Consider the following 20667-nt stretch of genomic DNA (forward strand, 5'->3'; position numbering starts at 1 on the left):
TGAGCTGCTGACCCTCTATCCTCTCCATCACCAAGATCGCCTACTTCCACCTCCGTAACATCGCCCGTCTCCGACCCTGCCTCAGCTCATCTGCTGCTGAAACCCTCATTCATGCTTTTGATACCTCCAGACTCGACTATTCCAATGCTCTCCTGGCCGACCTCCCACCTTGCACCCTCCGTAAACTTGAGCTTAACCAAAACTCTGCTGCTCATATCCTAACTCACACCTGTGCTCACTGACCTACATTGGCTCCCGTTCCACCAAAGCCTCCATTTTAAAATTTCTCACCCTCATGTTCAAATCCCTCCATGGCATCACCCCTTGCTATCTTTATAACCTCCTACAGCCTGACAACCCTCCAACAAATACGCGTGTCACCAACTCTGGCCTCTTGTGTATCCCCCGCTCCCTTTGCCTCAGCACCGGTGGCCATACCTTCAGCCGTTCAACCCTAAGCTCTGGAATTCCCTCCCTAAACCTCTCCGCCTCTCTACCTCGCTCTCCCCCTTTAAGACCCTCCTTAAAACCTACCTCTTTAGCCAAGCTCGGGAAGCCAGGCACTAACAGTCCCGAGTTCAGACAAGGCACAGCGCTAACAGTCCCGAGTTCAGACAAGGCACAGCACTAACAGTCCCCAATGCTAATATTAGAGGTGGTAACATCAAGCTGAGGGAGTGCTGCACTGTCACAGGTGCCATCTTTCAGATGAGATGTTAAACCGAGGCCCCGTCTGCCCTTTTGGTTGGACGTAAAAGATTCCACAACACCATTAGAAGAAGAGCAGGGGAGTTCTCCCTGGTGTCCTGGCCAATATTTATCCCTCAACCAACATCACTAAAAACAGATTATTGGGTCATTTATCTCATTGCTGTTTGTGGGATCTTGCTGTGCGCAAATTGGCTGCCCTGTTCCTCTACATTACAACAGTGACCACGCTTGAAAAGTACTTCATTGGCTGTGAATAGCTTTGGGACATCCAGAGGTTGTGAAAGGCGCTATATAAATGCAAGTTCTTTCCTTTCCTTTACATGATGAGAAGCCTGTGTCCCCTGCACTTTCAGTATAACCATATGACCTAGGCATATATTCAGAGCTAGTTTGAAGCTGTTGATCAGCTTTTGCTAGTGTTCTAGGTTGGTGAGAATGACACTGTTCTCACGGTGTTTGGAGGGGAGGATGCCTGTGTTAGGGGAAAGAGACATCCTGAGGTTGTGAAAGACGCTATATAAATACAAGTCTTTCTTAGTTGAGGTAGCTTTTTGGAGAAGTTATTGGTTGGCTGGCCCATTGAATATGGGATAAGCCCAAAGGTCAATTTTTTTCCAAGAATTTATTTTTAGATTAAAGTAAAGTGTAAAAAAACTGAATATCATTTTTAATGTAGTGGTTGAGGAGTCGTGGGGGGGAGGATGGGGCAGCTTGTGGAAGGATTGTGTAATATTCTAAATGTACCTCTCACTCACAATTTTGCAACAAACCACAGTTAAACCAATTGGTCGATTCCGACCTGTGTTTCGTTGATACGCTTCCTGTAAAATTTAGTGAAACCAAATGTAATAGCAACCTGTGATAAAACGCCAACACAGTGCCCTCTGCCCAGGTGATCAGCGATCAGAGTGCAGGTGGTCAAATATAAGCCGACAGTTAGAAGCTCCTGGCTACTGAGCTGTCAAACCAGCAGCTTCTCCCACAACAAACTTTATTTCAGTGACATCTCTTCACTGCGGTGAGTTATCCTGCAAACTATTTTTGAGTTGAACTTACTATGACTTTCTCTCACATACACTTTCTCCATTTTTTATGTCACTATTTTTTTCTCTAACACACACATTATCTCGTTCTCTCTCACGCTCTCTGTGTCTCCCAGTCTTTCTGTTTTTCACATACTGTCTCTCCCTTCGTTTCTCTCTCTGCCCCACATGTATATCATCACTGTTTCTGTCTCTTCCCTCCATCTCTTTTTCTCTCTCCCCTCACACACATTCTCTCTGTGTCTAACTCCCTCCTACACGTACATTGTCTCTGTTTCTGTCCCTCATTTTCTTGTGGGTTCAAGGTTGTGGGTTCAAGTCCCACTCCAGAGCCCAAAATCCAGGCTGACACTCCCAGTGCAGTATTGAGTCAGTGCTGCACTGTCGGAGGCGCCGTCTTTCAGATAAGAAGCTAAACCGAGGCCCCATCTTGTAGTGGAGCTAAATGAATGGTGGAACAAGCTTGAAGGGCTGAATGGCCTCCTCCTATTCCTATGTTCCTATATTCTCAGGTGGATGTAAAGGATCCCATGGCACTATTTCGAAGAAGAGCAGGGGAGTTCTCCTGGTGTCCTGGCCAATACCTAAAACTGATTATCTAATCATTTCTTTCAGTGGTGTTTGTGGGATCTTGCTGTGTGAAAATTGGCTGCTGCTTTTCCTACATCACAACAGTGACTACACTTCAAAAGTACTTAATTGGCTGTAAAGTTTTTGGTTTGGTATCAAAGTTTGTCTCATTACCCTCCTGTGAAGCACCTTGGGACGTTATAATAACTTAAAGGCGCTAGAGAAATGCAAGTTGTTGTTGTTGTAAAGCATTTTGGGACATCCTTAGGTCGTGAAAGACGCGACAGTCCCCATCCTTTATGGTGGAATGCGCTTTGCCTGCTATATTTTAAAAAATTATTCATTCATGGGATGTGGGCGCGCTGGCGAGGCCGGCATTTATTGCCCATCCCTAATTGCCCTTGAGAAGGTGGTGGTGAGCCGCCTTCTTGAACCGCTGCAGTCCATGTGGTGAAGGTTCTCCCACAGTGCTGTTAGGAAGGGAGTTCCAGGATTTTGACCCAGCGACGATGAAGGAACGGCGATATATTTCCAAGTCGGGATGGTGTGTGACTTGGAGGGGAACGTGCAGATGGTGTTGTTCCCATGTGCCTGCTGCTCTTGTCCTTCTAGGTGGTAGAGGTCGTGGGTTTGGGAGGTGCTGTCGAAGAAGCCTTGGCGAGTTGCTGCAGTGCATCCTGTGGATGGTGCACACTGCAGCCACAGTGCGCCGGTGGTGAAGGGAGTGAATGTTTAGGGTGGTGGATGGGGTGCCAATCAAGCGGGCTGCTTTGTCCTAGATGGTGTTGAGCTTCTTGAGTGTTGTTGGAGCTGCACTCATCCAGGCAAGTGGAGAGTATTCCATCACACTCCTGACTTGTGCCTTGTAGATGGTGGAAAGGCTTTGGGGAGTCAGGAGGTGAGTCACTCGCCGCAGAATACCCAGCCTCTGACCTGCTCTTGTAGCCACAGTATTTATATGGCTGTTCCAGTTAAGTTTCTGGTGAATGGTGACCCCCAGGATGTTGATGGTGGGGGATTCGGCGATGGTAATGCCGTTGAATGTCAAGGGGAGGTGGTTGGACTCTCTCTTGTTGGAGATGGTCATTGCCTGGCACTTGTCTGGGCAAATGTTACTCGCCACTTATCAGCCCAAGCCTCGATGTTGTCCAGGTCTTGCTGCATGCAGGCACCGACTGCTTCATTATCTGAGGGGTTGCTAATGGACCTGAACACTGTGCAGTCATATGAGGTGGCCGATGTATCGGGTTAGATCAATTTCAAGCAGAATTTTGACATCTTCAGAAATTAAAACTTAACTCGTTGTTGAAGTACTGTCAGCTGTGGGATTTGAGATCAGATCTCCACCATTGCAGGCAGTCTCTCCAACTGGTTATCTAGATTTCAATAAATCGGAGTTTAGGAACGGGAATCCCAACAGAGTGCATTGTAGGAACTGACTTTTTTTTGTGGCGAGGACGCGGCAAAAAAGTTTTATATTCCGATAAAAGTTTAATTTATTTTTTTACAACCCGATAGGCACTGGGTGTGAAATTGACGACCCTTGAGGAACAATCCACAAAAACAGATCGAACAGATCTGTTTTTGACGACGGGAACGGGGGAGAGAGAAAATGTTACAGGGACTGATTTCACGAAGATCAATCGGTCATTAAAACTTCAATAGTCTGCGCTTGTTTGCCAGAATCATGCTCAAACCCAATTACAAAGAATGAAGGGGAGATCGCCCTTTTAAACACGCCCGTTGCTTCCTCTCGCAATGCTTTTTGAATTGGGGAGTAGATCAAATGACATCGGACCGATGCAACAGTACAAACCCCGCAGGAACTACCGACAGTAAATTGCACTTTAACAAAGTGCGAGCTGCTCGAAATAGCGGGCGCGCTTAATCCGGTTTAAACGGCGCCTTTGTAATCGACACCTACGGTGACAGATAGAACCACCTGCCCGATATAGGCGGCTGTCCGGGATAAACAGGGACGTATAAGTGGTGGGGACTCTCCCCACACACACATTCTCTGTCTCTTCCTCTCCCCCCCCCCCCCACACACACTGTCTCTCTCACATTCTGTGTCTCTCCCTCTCACGCAAGGGTACATTTTGAGGGACCCCCCCCCTGGGGCAGAGGCTGGCTGGATGGCACTACTGGTAACAGTTAGGCCATTTAACATTAAGGGCTGATCTGCAATTTGCAGTCACATCCACCGCAGAATATCTACTGTAATTACATAATTTACTACTCTCACAACATCCTGTACTAACCTTGAACATAACAGAGTCCTGTGATACACCCCATATGATGTGGGTTACACACTGACACAGAGTTTTCTGCCTAGCGCAGTGTCTCTGCTGGTTTCAGACTGATCAGTGAGCTGAGTGCATGTGGCCAAATATAAGCCGCACGCTCCTGTCTGTCTGTCAGAAAGCCGACAAAGAATCATATCCCTGGCCCTCTCAAAGACCTGACTTGTGTCTTCACCTCTGGTCAGTGGGGAAACGCTGGCTGAGAGTAGTCTGATATGAGCCTCCTTGTTGCCAATTAGTCTTTACATGGAATTACATAGAATGTACAGCACAGAAACAGGCCTTTCGACCCAAATGGTCAATGCCAGTGTTTATGCTCCACATGAGCCTCCTCCCTCCCTACTTCATCTCACCCTATCAACATATCCTTCTATTCCTTTCTCCCTCGTGTGTTTATCTAACTTCCCCTTAAATGCATCTATGCCATTCGCCTCAACTATTCCTTGTGGTAGCGAGTTCCACATTCTCACCACTCTCTGAGTAAAAAAAAATTCTCCTGAATTCCTTATTGGATTTATTAGTGACCATCATATATTTATGGCTCCTAGTTTGGGACTCTCCCACAAGGGGAAAGATCTTCTCTCCGTCTACCCTTTCAAACCCCTTCATAATTTTAAAAACCTTAATCAGGTCACCTCTCAGTCTTCTTTCTAGAGAAAGGAGCCCCAGCCTGTTCAGTCTTTCCTGAATGTTGTACCCTCTCATTTCTGGTATCATCCTTGTAAATCTTTTTTGAACTTTCTCCAGTGCTTCTCTATCCTTTTTGTAATATGGAGACCATAATTGTGCACTGTACTCTAAGTGTGGTCTAACCAAGGTTCTGTGTAAGTTTAACATAACTTCACTGCTTTTGAATTCTATTCCTCTAGAAATCAACCCCAGTACTTTGTTTGCACTTTTTATGGGTTTGCTAACCTGCGTTGCTACTATTAATGATTTGTGTATCTGCACCCCAGATCCCTTTGCACCTCTACCCGATCTATTTTCCACAGTCTTCCTCAGTAATAACTATATCCCACAATTTCGTGTTATCTGCAAATTTTGAAATTGTACCTCCAACTCCCGCGTCCAAATCATTTATGTAAATGGTCCCAGCATGGATCCCTGTGGAACACCACTTCCCACCTTCCGCCAGTCTGAATAATTACCTTTAACCCCTACTCTCTTTTCCATTTTGTAGCCATTCTGCTACTTGTCCCCTGACTCCACATGCTCTGACCTTAGTCATGAGTCTACTACATGCTACCTTATTGAACACCTTTTGAAAGTCCACGTATATCACATCCGCTGCATTACCCTTGTCTACTCTTTCTGTTACTTCAAAGAATTCAATAAGGTTGCTCAAGCATGACTTTCCCTTTGAAAGAGCGCTGACTATTCTTTATTATATTTTTGGTGTCTTGATGTTTCTCTATTACATCTTTGAATAAAGATTCCAGTATCTTTCATACCACTGACGTAAAGCTAACCGGTCTATAGTTCTCTGGATTTGTTCTATCTCCCTTTTGAATATTGGAATATATATTCTATATTCTATTTTCTATAAGAATATATAGTCAATAATTAAATCTCTTTTCTCCATCAGGTGCCCCATAGATCATAATGCCGGGTGTGGTGAGCGCTGATCTGTTTGAACGGGCCCTGCCCATGTTACCGTCGTTTTTAAAGTTTCAAAGTCAAAAGCATGTTAAAAGCAACAGCAAACTGGAGATGCTGGCGCAAACCCTCTTGATGATAATAATGGTGTTGCTGATGTTCCTTTTTTCCAATGATGTTTTTGATGGTAAGAATTCAATTTTTAAAAAAAATCTATCTTTCTCCATCTTTATTTATTATCCTCTTTTTTTTTCCAGTATCCCCACTCCCCCCCATCCCACTCCCCCCACATCCCACTCCCCCCCCATCCCACTACCCCCCATCCCACTCCCCCCCATCCCACTCCCCCCCATCCCACTCCCCCCCATCCCACTCCCCCCATCCCACTCCCCCCCATCCCACTCCCCCCCATCCCACTCCCCCCCATCCCACTCCCCCCCCATCCCACTACCCCCCATCCCACTCCCCCACATCCCACTCCCCCCCATCCCACTCCCCCCCATCCCACTCCCCCCATCCCACTCCCCCCCATCCCACTCCCCCCCCATCCCACTCTCCCCCATCCCACTACCCCCCCCATCCCACTCCCCCCCCATCCCACTCTCCCCCCATCCCACTACCCCCCCATCCCACTCCCCCAGCTCCTCCACACATGACTTGTGATGAGGTGCAATGTTATCATTGAGGCTTTTCTCCAACACTCACTCCTGTTTATGCCTGGATGGCACAGGAACATTGGAATATGGGAACAGGAAGAGCCTATTGAGCCCCTGGAGCCTGCTCCACCATTCAATTAGATCATGGCTGATCTGTACCTCATCTGTACCCGCCTGAGCTCCATATCCCTGCACTAAAGCTGTTGTGCATGCAGACATTGTTTTTGACCTCAGAATGTCCCAAGGCGTTTCACAGCCAATTAAGTACTTTTGATGTGTAGTCACTGTTTTAATGTAGGAAACACGGCAGCCAATTTGCGCACAGCAAGGTTCCATAAAGAGCAATGAGATAATGACCAGATAATCTGTTTTTAGTGATGTTGGTTGAGGGATAAATATTGGCCAGAACACCAGAGAGAATTCCCCTGCTCTTCTTCAAAATAATGGCATGGGATTTTTTACATCCACCTGAGAGGGCAGATAGGGCCTCGGCTTAATTTCTCATCTGAAAGTTGGCACCTCCAACAGTACAGCTGTCCCTCAGTACTGCACTGGAGTGTCAGCCAAGATTTTGTGCTCAAGTCCTTAGAGTGGGACATGAACCCACAACCTTTTGACTTAGAAGCAAGAGTGTTGCCCACTGAGCCACAGCACAATCCTTGAGACTCTAGCCAAGGCCTTGTAGCACACCTGTCAGCAGCAATTCGCTCACCCCCACCCCTGCAAGCACCAGAGTAAAAACTCTTCTGTGAGAAATTAGGGTTCGTCTCAGGGTGGGTATTGGGGAAGTCCTTTTAAACAGCCACGATTCCTTTCTGTGCAATAGGATTCACCTCCACATGCGTGGACCCTGCTAGTTGCTGGATCTTGAGCAGCAGTGAGGGCCAATTGGAAATCTGATGATTTAAAGCTTTTGTTGTCCACTTTTCAGACTAGGTGCTTCTTGCAGTATGTTTTTCCTCTTTTGGTGCTCTTTGCATTGCTTCCTGTGCGTCAAAGTTACCAGCCGCTTTTTGCACTTTTTATAGAAGAGCTGTGGTTTTCGTACATGCAAAATCAATGTTCAGCAAAAGACCAGCTAGTCCATCAAGCCTGCCCCACAGAACCGCAACGCCTGGAGCCTCACAATCAGCTCACATACCCACTGGCTCATATATCCACCAAGAGATAATTTAAAGCCATCTTGTGCACTTTTCAGACTAGGTGTTTCTTGCAGGTTGTTTTTCCTCTTTTGGTGCTCTTTGCATTGCTTCCTGTGTGTCAAAGTTACCAGCCGCTTTTTGCATCTTTTATAGTAGAGCTGTGGTTTTCGAACATGCAAGAAAAGATAAAAAACCAAGGCCAATATGTGGAAACAAAATCTGGTAAATTCCTCTCCGACCCCCTTAGGCGATTGAAACTAGTAGATCACATAGACCAGACATATAGCACCTTGTATTTTACCTTCCCTTTTATAAGACGTGATCTTCTTCCCAATCAGGAACTGGCCAGCGCTCTCTTGAAGGCACGCGGAGAGTCTGCACTCACCATGTGTTTCATGGAATCTTCATTCAGTTTCAATTTCATCCAATTAATCCTGAACTTTGTGTAATGTGGAGTATAGGAACAGGAGTTGGCCATTCAGACCCTCGAGCCTGTTCCGCCATTCTATCAGATCATGGCTCATCTGTATCTTAACTCCATTTACCCACTTGCAACCAACTGTAACACTGCTACTACAGACCTGGTCGAAATCAGCTAACTCAGCATAGATTGGGAATTGAAGCTGGGATCTGCTTGGATCAGTACAACATTGGGCGACATTTTCATCCATAGAGCTACCGGAAGCCTATGTCTGTGCAAATACCGAGAGAAAATGACTTCAGATTTTAATTGTTTCCCCCTGTTTTTTCCAGATGGATTTTATGTTGTGTGCTATGAAAATGGGACACTTGTCATAAAAAAGGACATCAACATTTGTGTTGAAGGCATGAAGCTGCCTACTGAACCACAAACACCTGAGGTCAGAACCTGATGTAATTTTTAAAATCTTCCCCTTCACTTTTCTTCTTTTTCTGTTACATTTTCTGTTTCAACGTCCAATCTAATGTGCTTGTTTGTTCCCCCATTTCCTTCGCCCTGTCATTGGCGGCCGTGCCTTCAGCTGCCTAGGCCCTAAGCTCTGGAATTCCCTCCCTAAACTTCTCCACCTCTCTCTCTCCTCCTTGACCAAGCTATTGGTCACCTGTCCTAATATCTCTTTATGTGGTTCGGTGTCAAATTTTGTCTGACAATCGCTCCTGTGAATCGCCTTGGGACATTTTACTACATTAAAGGCCCTATATAAATGCAAGTTGTTGTTGATATCTGTTCTGGTCTTCATAGCTGGAATCACCTGACTGCAATCTCCTGTGGTTCAAGATCACTCCTCCTCACTTCATGAGTCCAGTGCTCTCTTGACCTTCAGAATTCTCTGGAATTTTTCAGTTTTTAATTCAACTTGGTGACTTCAATGTTCACCATCAACAATGTTTCCACTTCACCTTTTCTATGATCAGCTCGGTAATAACGGCCATGAATAACTTGTTAATCAGCTCAGGATAACCCTGAACATCTTGGTAATTCACATAACCTTCCCAGATCATTGGGTTCGTCTGACCATAGTCATCATTTTGGTGCAATAAGTAAACCAACTGGGATGGTCTTTCAGAATTCTTTGCTGCTTTTTTCTGGTCCAACTGATGCTTTTCCTCTTCTGAACCTTCTATCTATGCCAGTGAAGTAACTGTTGTTATTCTAGTTGCATGGAAGGTTTCATATCTCACTCTTCCACCAGATCTGGTATTACATCTTGGTGGAGCCATGCTAGCTGCTCTCCTCTATCTTATAAAATGTTCTCCCTGGAGCTTCTGGTGTCTGGACCTGTCTGAACTCTCCTGACCCAAATTTAACTCTGATTGTATCCTCTGTAAATCCACAGTTGAAACTGCTAAACACAATACTATTGGAAAGAAGTTCAACTGTTGTCCATCTGCTCATCCCACTGCTCCTCCTTATGGTCCCTTGCCAGCTGTGTCAATTACATTTGATAAATCCCCTTTTCCACCCTTCTTCCCCCCAATGGTCCAGTTGGTCCTTTTTCACTCACTCTCCTTCTCCAGCTCTAATCTTGATGATCTTGGTAAAGAATCTCAGACCATTATGACTGACGTCAAGTTTTATAGCTACAGATTTGTCTCCTCTACTTTCTGGACTCCAATAAGACTTCTTACATAGAATTACATAGAATTTTACAGCACAGAAACAGGCCATTTGGCCCAAAAGGTCCATGCCGGTGTTTATGCTCCACATGAGCCTCCTCCCTCCCTACTCTATCTCACCCTATCAGCATATCCTTCTATTCCTTTCTCCCTCATGAGTTTATCTAAAATGCTAGTCACCTCGACTATTCCTTGTGGGAGCGAGTTCCACATTCTCACCACTCTCTGGGTAAAGAAGTTTCACCTGAATTCTCTATTGGATTTATTAGTGACCATCTTATATTTATAGTCCCTAGGTCTGGTCTCCCCCTCAAGTGGAAACATCTTCTCTACGTCTACCTTAACAAACTCTTTCATAATCTTAAAGACCTCTATCAGATCACCCCTTAGTCTTCTCTTTTCTAGAGAAAAGAGCCCCAGCCTGTACAATCTTTCCTGATAGGATGATACCAGAACTGAGGTTCTACCTACTAAATCTTTTTTGCACCTTCTCCAGTGCCTCTATTCCCCTTTTATAATATGGAGACCAGAGTTGTTCACAGTACTCCATGTGTGGTCTAACCAAGGTTCTGTACAAATTTAACATAACTTCTCTGCTTTTCAATTCTATCCCTCTAGAAATGAACCCCAGTGCTTGGTTTGCTATTTTTATGGCTTTATTAACCTGCGTCGCTACTTTTAATGATTTGTGTATCTGTACTCCCAGCCCCTCTGCTCCTCTACCCCATTTAGACTCTTATTTTCCAAGGAATACGTGGCCTGCTTATCCTTCCTACCAAAATATAAGTTTATTAATGTCTTCCTGTAATTTGTTGCAGTCGCCCGCAGAGTTAACTATGCTTCCCAATTTGGTGTCGTCTGCAAATTTTGAAATTGTACTTCCGATTCCCGAGTCTAAATCATTTATGTAAATGGAGAACAGCGGTCCCAGCACCGATCCATGTGGACCATCACTTCCCACCTTGGGCCAGTCCACCTTTAATCCCTACTCTCTGTTTTCTGTTTTGTAGCCAGCTTACTATCCATTCTGCTACTTGTCCCCTGATTCCACATGCTCTGACCTTATTCATGAGTCTACTATGCAGTACCTTATCGAAAGTCTTTTGAAAATCCAATACATTACATCTACTGCATTACCTTTGTCTACCCTTTCTGTTACTTCTTCAAAGAATTCAATAAGGTTGGTCAAGCATGGCCTTCCCTTTTGCAATGCATGCTGACTATTCTTTATTATATTTTCGGTTTCTAAATGTTTTTCTATTACATCTTTAAGTAAGAATTCTGTGACCTTTCCTACCACCAACATTAAGCTCATTGGTCAATAGTTCCCTGGATTTGTTCTATTTCCCTTTTTAAATATAGGAATCACATTAGCCATCGCCAGTCCTCTGGCACTACACATATTCCCTTGTATTACACATATGTAAGTAATAGTGCCCCTGCTATCTCTTCCCTAACTTCTTTTAATATGCGCAGGTGTAATCCATCCGGACCTGGGGTTTTATCCTCCCTAAGTTTGATTAGTTTATCAATTATCTCCCCCTTTTCTATCTTAAATGTCTTTATATCTTTTTTGATCTCTTCTTCTAATGTCCTGCCCACCGTGTTAGCCTCCCTGGTAAACACTGAAGCAAAGAAATTATTTCATATTTCTGCCACTTCGCTGTCATTACCTGTGAGTTTATCGCGTATATCCCTTAGTGGCCCTATCCCTATCCTGATTTTTCTTTTGTTATTTATGTGTCTGTAGAATACTTTACTATTTCTTTTTATATTCCTTGATAATTTAATTTCATAGTTTCTCTTTGTTTTCCTAATTGTTTTTTTTAAACTTCTTTCCTAACCTTTTCGAATTCCCTTTTGTCATCCTCTCCTTTGTTGTCTGTGTACTTAGTGAATGCCTTTATCTTTAGTTTCAATTTTGCGCTTATTTCTTTATTCATCCATGGTGTGTCATTAGTGGCTAATTTGTTCTTGCTTTTTAGTGGGATATATTTCCCCTGGACTCTATTGATCACCGGTTTAAATGTTTCCCACTACTGTTCTATTTCTTTGTTGGTCAGTAAATTTTTCCAGTTTATTTTCTGGACCTGAAGGTACCCCTACTCCAATATTCTCAAGATTTGTGTCTCTGAACTTACCCCATTCTATGTTATCTCTTTAATCTCTCAATCTATCTTTCTTCCTTGGAAATTTGCTCATGTTCACTCTAGCTCCAACAAAGATAATTGCTTTGCCCCTTCATAGCACATTATATGTATTATTGGTGTCTCTTTATTCTGATTCGGCTTTATCAATGTTTACAGTATGTCCGGTTAGTAATTGTCAAGTGTTTTTGGTGCCGATATACCAGTCATTACAAAAATTCAAATCATTCTTTCTACAGTACTTGATGCTGATCATAGGATCATTGTTTGGGTTGATGTTCCTCATCAACAGGATATGGAGAATCTGCTTCCAATCTTGGATCCGCCAACATATGGATGACGTGATCTATGAGATAAATGACAGCTTATACCGGGCTATGATAGTGTCAAACAACCCCACTCTTCGGTGTACAAGAGAAGGACGGTAATTACTAATCATGGCTCTTAACAGCTTTTGGATTTGTCCTGTTGATTGTGCTGTGCATTTTGTTTAATTTCTCTCCTGAATGCGTTCCCTTGTAGCTGGGTTTAGTCCCACTGGTTCAGGCAGCCCTCCAGGTTCCCTCTTAAGGGAATGTGTGGGCCTAGACACTGAGTATCAGCGGGCTAAATGATATTGGAGGACATCACAACCAAGCTTGATCAGTGTTTTGTTAAGGACCATTTTGCACCTGCACACTGCCTTTTTATTTTAGTGCTTCAGTCCTGCCCAGTTCTAAACTAGGCCCAAATTTGGCCATCCTTTCTTTATTGCATCTCCTCGGAGCCAGATGCACTAACAGACGGCACCAGCTGAAGTGGTTCGGCCGAGGTGTGCTTACCGGAACGATCACTGTCGCTAATCTGAATTTCTTTTCCTTCATCCTCAGCGTTTACAGCAGAGACCTGGCACTACACATTGAAGACATCTCCCCCATGGACTCCTCCAAACATTGGCGCATTTCAGTTTCCTTCGTCTTTAAAAATGTGGCTTATTGTATTGTGGCAGTGTCCAACAGTTACAAGGACAAAGATCAACAGTGCAAAATTGAGAACAGAATCCTTGTTTGCACCGTTCCAGAATATCACACTTTGAAATATATTCAAATAATAGCTGGTGTTTCATGTGCCATTATTCTCCTCATAATTCTTTGTCATGCGTTATACACTTTCCTCAACATAAAAAACAGGTGTAACTCATTCTTAAAAGTTTATAACTGCAATATCATACCTAATTACAATTATGAGTCATTGACACTTCAATGTGAATTCAAGGCCTGGGGTGTAATCCTTCTCTATTTGGAAGCGAGTGATTCCCTGCTAATGCACTACTGGTACTTGAACAGTATGTGCAGAATACAGGAAATTATTGATTTAAGTCCAAGAAGTTCTCCACCCTCAAATCAAACAGACTTCGAGAAGCTGAAGGAGAAGAAATGGCAGGCTCTAGTTGATACGATCAACAATAATTTGTCTGGTTGGCCACTGTCTGAGTCCCACCCTCCATAAACTTGATCTCATCCAAAACTCTGCTGCCCATATCCTGACTCGCACCAAGTCCCGTTCACCCATCAGCTCGCTGACCTACATTGACTCCAGGTCCACCAACACCTCAATTTTAAAATTCTTATCCTCGTGTTCAAATCCCTCCATGGCCTCGCCCACCCTCTCTATCTCTGTAACCACCTCCAGCTCTACAACCCTCCGAGATCTCTGCGTTCCTCCAATTCTGGCCTCTTGCGCATCCCCCCACTTCCTTCGCCCCACTATTGGGGGCCGTGCCTTCTACTGCTTAGGCCCTGAACTCTAGCATTCCCTCCCCAAACTTCTTTGCCTCTCCACCTCTCTCTCCTCCTTTAAGACACTCCTTAAAATCTACCTCTTTGAGCAAGTGTTTGGTCACCTGTCCTAATGTCTCCTTTAGCTCGGTGTCAAATTTTTGTCTGATAACGCTCCTGTGAAGCACCTTGGGATGTTTTACTACATTAAAGGTGCTATATAAATGCAAGTTGTTGTTGTTGCTTGAGACTTTTTTAACTATTGTACTGAGAATCCAGTACAATACTGGTCCTCTCTGCTTGATTAAAATATTAGGAGAATGTGCAAACAATTGTTCTGTGGAATTTTTTGTTAAAGATTCAGACTATTGAGGAATGGACACAAAAATATCTTGGAGCTTCCCAATAGCTATGGGCTAATTGCACTACCCAGTATGGTACTGAGCCATATATAGCAGGGAGGGCCCTAGGTTTGATCCCTGGTCTGTACTGAGTTAACTGATCTCAGCTGGAATGGTGCTACAGTTGCCCACAGCAGCCCAGGTTAAGCAGGGAGAATTACCCACGCCTGATTGTTATCCAGTGACTCCTCCTGTGGCTGTTGAGTTGAGGATAGGATCAGGCGATGCTCCTTTATGATGGAATAACCTGCCGCCACTCACTGTCTAGATTCACACGTGGAGAATGGCGACTTGGGCCAGGTACTAGAGAGCAGTTGGTGGTTCTGGAACTGAATCAAAGCAAGAGAGAAAATCCTTCAGCTCAGTCTGGACTATGTACCTCTTGTTCAATGAGCATTTTGCCCACACTGAGTGGGGGATTTTAACCACCCTTCATCTGGTGGGTTTGTCCCTCAACCAAAGGTTTGCTGGTTTTGCTCTTTCACTCCATTGGATGGAGACCAAAGTCCTATGGGAGTTTGTGTGGAGTTGCACAAGCCTCTGACAGAGCCTTGCTTGTCCACCCACTGGTGCATGCTTCAGGTACTGACCGAAGTTCCTAGTACAAAGAAAGGCTCATACTCCCCCGATTGAACAAATGAGGAACATATTTACCTGTGCTAGTCTTCCTCATTGACAGTAGGTGTGATTAATTTATTAACAATTGTATTACCTTTGCATGTAGTTAAATGAAGTGATTGTTAATGCAACACTGAACCACATCCTGTCCAGGCCTTGATGTCTGAGCTAAGAGTTTTGATATTCCTTTCAGTATTGCACTCTAATCCCACTGATTGACTTATCATAGTTGTCTTTTAACTGAATCGGTTTCTGTAGGATAACTCCCAAAACTCTGACAATCTAGTGTGATGGAATACTCTCCACTTGCCTGGATGAGTGCAGTGCAACACCATCCAGGACAAAGCAGCCCGCTTGATTGGCACACCATCCACCATCCTAAACATTCACTCCCTTCACCACTGGTGCAGTGTGTACCATCCACAGGATGCACTGCAGCAACTCGCCAAGGCTTCTTCGACAGCACCTCCCAAACCCGTGACTTCTACCACCTAGAAGGACAAGGGCAGCAGGCACACGGGAACAACACCACCTGCACGTTCCCCTCCAAGTCACACACCATCCCGACTTGAAAATATAATCGCCGTTCCTTCATCGTCGTTGGGTCAAAATCCTGGAACTCCCTAACAGCACTGTGGGAGAACCTTCACCACACGGACTGCAGCGGTTCAAGGCGTGGGCAATAAATGCCGGCCTCGCCAGCGACGCCCACATCCCATGAACGAAAAAAAAAATTACAATCCTAAATGCAAGCACAAATTTTATCGAATTTCTCTTACAACTTGTGCGGTTGTTTAAAAATTATCCTTAAAAAAAAGGCATGTTATTAGTAAGAGGATACAGTGAAGAATTCTGGGTCAAGCAATCCCAGGTCATCTATGGCATAGAGTCAATGCAGAGTAAAGCTCCATCTCGGTCAGCAGGTTGTGGGTTTGAGCCAGTCACCAGCACTTGAGGGCATAATCTAGGCTCAGACACCACTGCAACGTTGTCAGAGGTTCATTCCTTCAGATGCGACAGAAAGAACGCATTTCCACAGCACCTTTCACGACCTCAAACGCTTTACAGCCAATTAAGTACTTTTTGAAGTGTAGTCACTATTGTAATGTAGGAAACGCGGCAGCCAATTTACACACAGCAAGGTCCCACAAACAGCAATGTGATAATGACCAGACCATCTGTTTAATGATGAGAGATAAATATTGACCAGGACACCAGGGAGAACGCCCTTGCTCTTCAACTTAGTGCCATGGGATCTTTTACACCCATCTGAGAGGGCAGATGTGGGGCCTGGGTTTAAAGTCTCATCTAAAAGGCGGCACCTCTGACAGTGCAGCACTCCCTCAGTACTGCACTAAAGCGTCAGCCTAGATTACGTGGTCGTCTCTAGAGTGGGGCTCAAACCCACAACCTTCTGACTCAGAGGAGAGAATGTTACCCACAGAGCCAAGGCTGTTAAATCAATGTATCATTTACCTGCTCAGAGCACATTAAAGATCCAATGCACTATTCCCAGTCGGGGAACACTTCAGCAGTCAGGGACATTCAGCCACCGATCTTTGGGTAAGCGTTCTCCAAGGCGGCCTTCGAGACACACGACAACGCAAAATCATCGAGCAGAAATTGATAGCCAAGTTCCGCACCCATGAGGACGGCCTCAACCGGGATCTTGGGTTCATGTCACGCTACACGTAACCCCACCAGCAAGGGAAAAAAAATTATGTTTTTAATACAACTGAAAATTCTCTCTCTCTCTGCCTTTCAGGTCTCTTTCTCTGTCTGTGCAATTTGACACAATGTGTATTCAGCATACTGGGACCTACTGTTTTCTGTGGCTAACCTGTCTGAACACCAACGACACCTTTGATTGGTGTGATGGTGTCCCAGCCTAATAGAAGATATGCAATTTGAGAAGCTCTCATTCACTACTCACCTGACGAAGGAGATAATCTCCGAAAGCTTGTGATTTTAAAATAAAATTGTTGGACTATAACCTGGTGTTGTAAGATTCCTTACATTTGTCCACCCCAGTCCATCACCGGCATCTCCACATCTTCCCTAAATAAGTGACTGCATTGCAAAAAGAATTAATTGTATGAAGCACTCAGATGTTCTAAGAAATAAGCCACCGTATCAATGCTAGTATTTCTTTCTTTCCTTCCCTTCCTCCTGCCACTCTGCCCAACAATTGGCCTTAAAAGCAACTTCAGAACAGCAGTGTGCTCCATGGAGTACTTGGATCTTCACTCACCCTGTAACTTCCAATTCCATTCACAACCATATATTTAAACAGTTCTTGGTGGAGTTAATCAGCAAACGTCAATTGCTCGGAATCTGTTTCAAATGTCCCTAAAGCAAGTCTCAAATCTCTAGTCTTGCTCGAGGCTGGTGCGTTTTCTACTCGTGAACTCCAGCTCTGTGCTCACAGTCCAACTTTTAACAGCCTCCACATTATCCATGCCTGCTGACATTCTGATGACCTGGATCATTTCCTTTACTCGTTCTTCATTTCTCCATTTGTAAAATAAAAGCCCCAACAAAACGAAATTGTGTTCAAAGAACTTGGGGTGGATCATGACCGTGGGTTGATCTTCACTCTTACACCATTGCACAAACGGGTGACAGCAAATCAGCAGCTCGTTTACATCGCTCCTCATTGAAGTCAATGGAAATAAAAACCAGGAGAGATGTAAAATGGGCCACCGATCCGCTTGCACCCGTTTCACACCATCGCAGAGTCGAGATCCACATTCTTGTATTCCTGCTGGGCCTTTAATAGAATAAGTTTTCCAAGGCATGTCACATTTGGGGAAGAGGACTCCGAGCAATAATAGACGAGTTGGATGAAATCCTCGAGAGCAGGTTTCCGAGGAGGGAGAGAGGTAGCAAAGCAAAGAGTTTTAGGAAGGGTGTTTAGGGCTGTCGGCTGAAGGCAAGCTATCGCCAGCTGAATGTGTGTGGGGGGAGGGGGGGGGGGGGAGCACAGGTCTGAGCTGGAGCATTAAAGGGTACAAGGGGAGACGGAGGTCTGGAGGAGTTTGCAGAGGTGGGTGGGGTTGGAGGGAATAGGGACAAGACAGTGAAGGGATTTCTAAGCAAGAACAAGGTTTATTATGGCAATAGTGTCTGGTTTTATTTTTTAATACATCAAATAGTCTTATTAAAACTGAATCTTCTTCCAGGACACAGGAATCGCTGACAAAAAAGGTCTGAATCACTTCAGATTGTTACAGTGACCCGTGACAAGTATGACATGGAGAAACCCACAACTGAATGTTGCTGTTTGGTGATCTGTAAAAGCATTTTTAAATCTTTTATACATGGAAAAGAACCAAAAAACTCTACATACATAAAAATAATCACATATGTGCACTGTCTCTTTAATTTATGGGATATGGAGATGATGTTTAGCAGCTGGTCTCTGTTCAGGTCCAACCTCTTATCACTGTCTGCACATCTCCTCAACCATCTGTGTCAATCCTGTGGGCTGTGGAGGGAATCGGATGGAGCAGTTATTCTGCAGTGCCTGACCATAAAACACAAATCTATCCGTAGAAATAGCAAAAGCAGGCCAACAGCTTATATATATAGAAAAAATCAGTCGTCTTTATTGGACAAGAAGTTAGACAAAGTGCAGTGGGACACAGGCTCGGAATAACTCAAGTTGCAGATATACCCAACATTCCATCACTTTCATAAGGGAAAATTCACTTTCTAAAAAGTGAACATAAGCACAGTTTGCAGCAGTGAACTTAGAACGTATTGATGGGGACACGATTGTTGATCGCAAGAGATTTATTTTCTATGGGGATCTGGAGACACGGGAGCGCCGAAAAGTGCTCACACGTGGCTAGCTTCCAATTTCCGTTTTAAGCCAATTTTCTATCCAGGGACAGACCTTATTTCCATACATTTGTCTCCGATTCTGTGACCCGATACCTTAGTCATTAATGTAGAACTTTACCAACAACTTTCTGAATGTTCCACTATGTCAGTCATATCTTTGAGGTGGGGGGAATCCAGCAAGCCAGTTAAACATTAAGCCAGTTGATTAATCCCGTTTGCGCGAAGCAATCGGTGGAACGGTGTAAATCGATCAGCAAGTTCTGGAGATTCACAACTCACGGCGTCTCTCCTCGTCCCCTGAACTCGCTGGACGATTTGTGCATTAATAACGGCACGTGTCGTTAACACCCCGTTATTTTTCCAGCAAGAGTCTGCTCGTGATCTCCTTTTAAAAAAATAGTGAAGGCCAATGGGGTGTGGTGATCGCTCTGAACATACTTACATTGCTTTGGTATCCTAAGGGACTCATTGTCTGCTGATGTGACCTGGTGCAGAACCCCTCGGAACAGGTAAATCACTTTCAGACTCTTGTCCTCCCCGACACACGGGTCATAGAATCCTGGTACGCTGATCTGCGATAAACACACACGGAATTACAGAAACAGAAAGCACACAAACTGAATTCAGCAGGAAGAATCTGGGAATGCACGTAATGCCGGGCCCTGCGAGGAACTTCAAATCCGAGCCCCCACCCCCCTCCCCCCGCAACACAACGGCTATAAACTGGGGGAATCGTTGGTGCAGCGCCGAGTCATACAGGCCAGAAAGGCCCAGGATTGATCCCAGTCTGTGCTGAATCGTAATCAGGGCAGTCGTTGGGGAGCTGCAACAGTGACAAGGCTAGGAAGATAAAGGGAATGAAGGAAAATCTTCCAAAGTTCCTGCTCCTGATCACTATGGAGTGAGCCCAGTTGGGGAGGGCAGAATTGCAGATGCTGGTCAAGGAAAAAAAAAAATCAAGCTTTGCTGTGATGCCACACATGGTCCAATATCCTACCGATATTCCTGTTTTTGGTTCACATGTGCAGAACGGTCACTTGTGTTCGGCACTGCCGGCTGTGGAACCGCACCTCAGCGGGAGTCACTACCTCAGGGAGAGATCAATTATAGCAAGTAAAACACTTACAGAACCATCATTTAAATGTGAAATTTAGTTACGGAAATTTCTTTGGAACTGGAATCTTGCTCGCTAGCAGGTGGCTCAGTTGGTAGCACGCTGATCTCGGAGATAGGTCATGGGTTTGAGCCCCACTGCAGGACTTGAGCACATAATCCAGCTGACAGTCCAATGCAGCACTGAGGGAATGCTGCAGTGTTGGATGAGACATTAAACCAAGGCCTGTTTAGATGAGTGTATAGGATCAATAAAGAGCAGGGAGTTCTCCAGTGTCCTGGTCAACATTTATCCCTCAACTAACACCATCAAAACAGATTAACTGGTTATTCCTTTCCGTGCTGTTTGTGGGGCCTTGCTGCGCGCAAATTGGCTGCAATGTTTCCCTACATTACAATGACAATTATACTTCACAAGTATTTCATTGGCTGTGGAGCACTCTGGGTCGTCCTGAGGTTGTGAAAGGTGCTGTATAAATGCAAGTCTTTCTTTAACACCTTTCATACAATGAAATAACTCAAAGAATTTTACACTGGGCTCAAGGGTCCCGAGCAGATAGAGGGAGGGAATTAGGGGAGGTGACAAAGTTTATTTGAAGTGGTAGGTTAATAAGGAGGTTTTTGCAAGTCAGGAGAGAGGTGGGGAGGTGGAGAGATTTAGGAAGAG

General features: G+C 44.7%; 2 protein-coding genes across 4 annotated transcripts in view; one reads left to right on the forward strand and one right to left on the reverse strand.

The window, feature by feature from the left end:
* Positions 1 to 1558: 1558 nt before the first annotated feature.
* LOC137300809 (uncharacterized) lies at positions 1559 to 14342 on the forward strand. Its single transcript, XM_067970066.1, has 5 exons — positions 1559 to 1729; positions 6213 to 6410; positions 8775 to 8881; positions 12505 to 12689; positions 13135 to 14342. Exons 2-5 carry the CDS (start codon positions 6230 to 6232, stop codon positions 13751 to 13753), a joined length of 1092 nt encoding a protein of 363 aa, XP_067826167.1. The 5' UTR covers positions 1559 to 1729; positions 6213 to 6229; the 3' UTR covers positions 13754 to 14342.
* Positions 14343 to 18148: 3806 nt separating this feature from the next.
* LOC137300941 (dnaJ homolog subfamily C member 11) overlaps positions 18149 to 20667 on the reverse strand; it is a 32665-nt gene continuing 30146 nt past the window's right edge. For all 3 annotated transcript variants that reach the window (XM_067970227.1, XM_067970225.1, XM_067970226.1), the window contains 2 exons: positions 19330 to 19459; positions 18149 to 18528 (listed from right to left, as the gene is read on the reverse strand). In XM_067970227.1, coding sequence (XP_067826328.1) covers positions 18503 to 18528; positions 19330 to 19459 — 156 coding nt within the window. In that variant the 3' untranslated portion in view covers positions 18149 to 18502. The remainder of the gene's footprint in view (positions 18529 to 19329; positions 19460 to 20667) is intronic.

The sequence above is a fragment of the Heptranchias perlo genome, chromosome 32 (genome assembly GCF_035084215.1).
Source record: "Heptranchias perlo isolate sHepPer1 chromosome 32, sHepPer1.hap1, whole genome shotgun sequence".
In the NCBI taxonomy this organism is placed as follows: domain Eukaryota; kingdom Metazoa; phylum Chordata; class Chondrichthyes; order Hexanchiformes; family Hexanchidae; genus Heptranchias; species Heptranchias perlo.

Bases quoted from the DNA above. Each gene is read 5' to 3' on its own strand.
- LOC137300809 (XM_067970066.1), top strand. From the start codon at position 6,230: ATGCCGGGTGTGGTGAGCGCTGATCTGTTTGAACGGGCCCTGCCCATG. The intron at 8,882-12,504 runs GTCAGAACCTGA...TTCTTTCTACAG, and splicing joins CTGAACCACAAACACCTGAG to TACTTGATGCTGATCATAGG. The intron at 12,690-13,134 runs GTAATTACTAAT...CTTCATCCTCAG, and splicing joins CGGTGTACAAGAGAAGGACG to CGTTTACAGCAGAGACCTGG.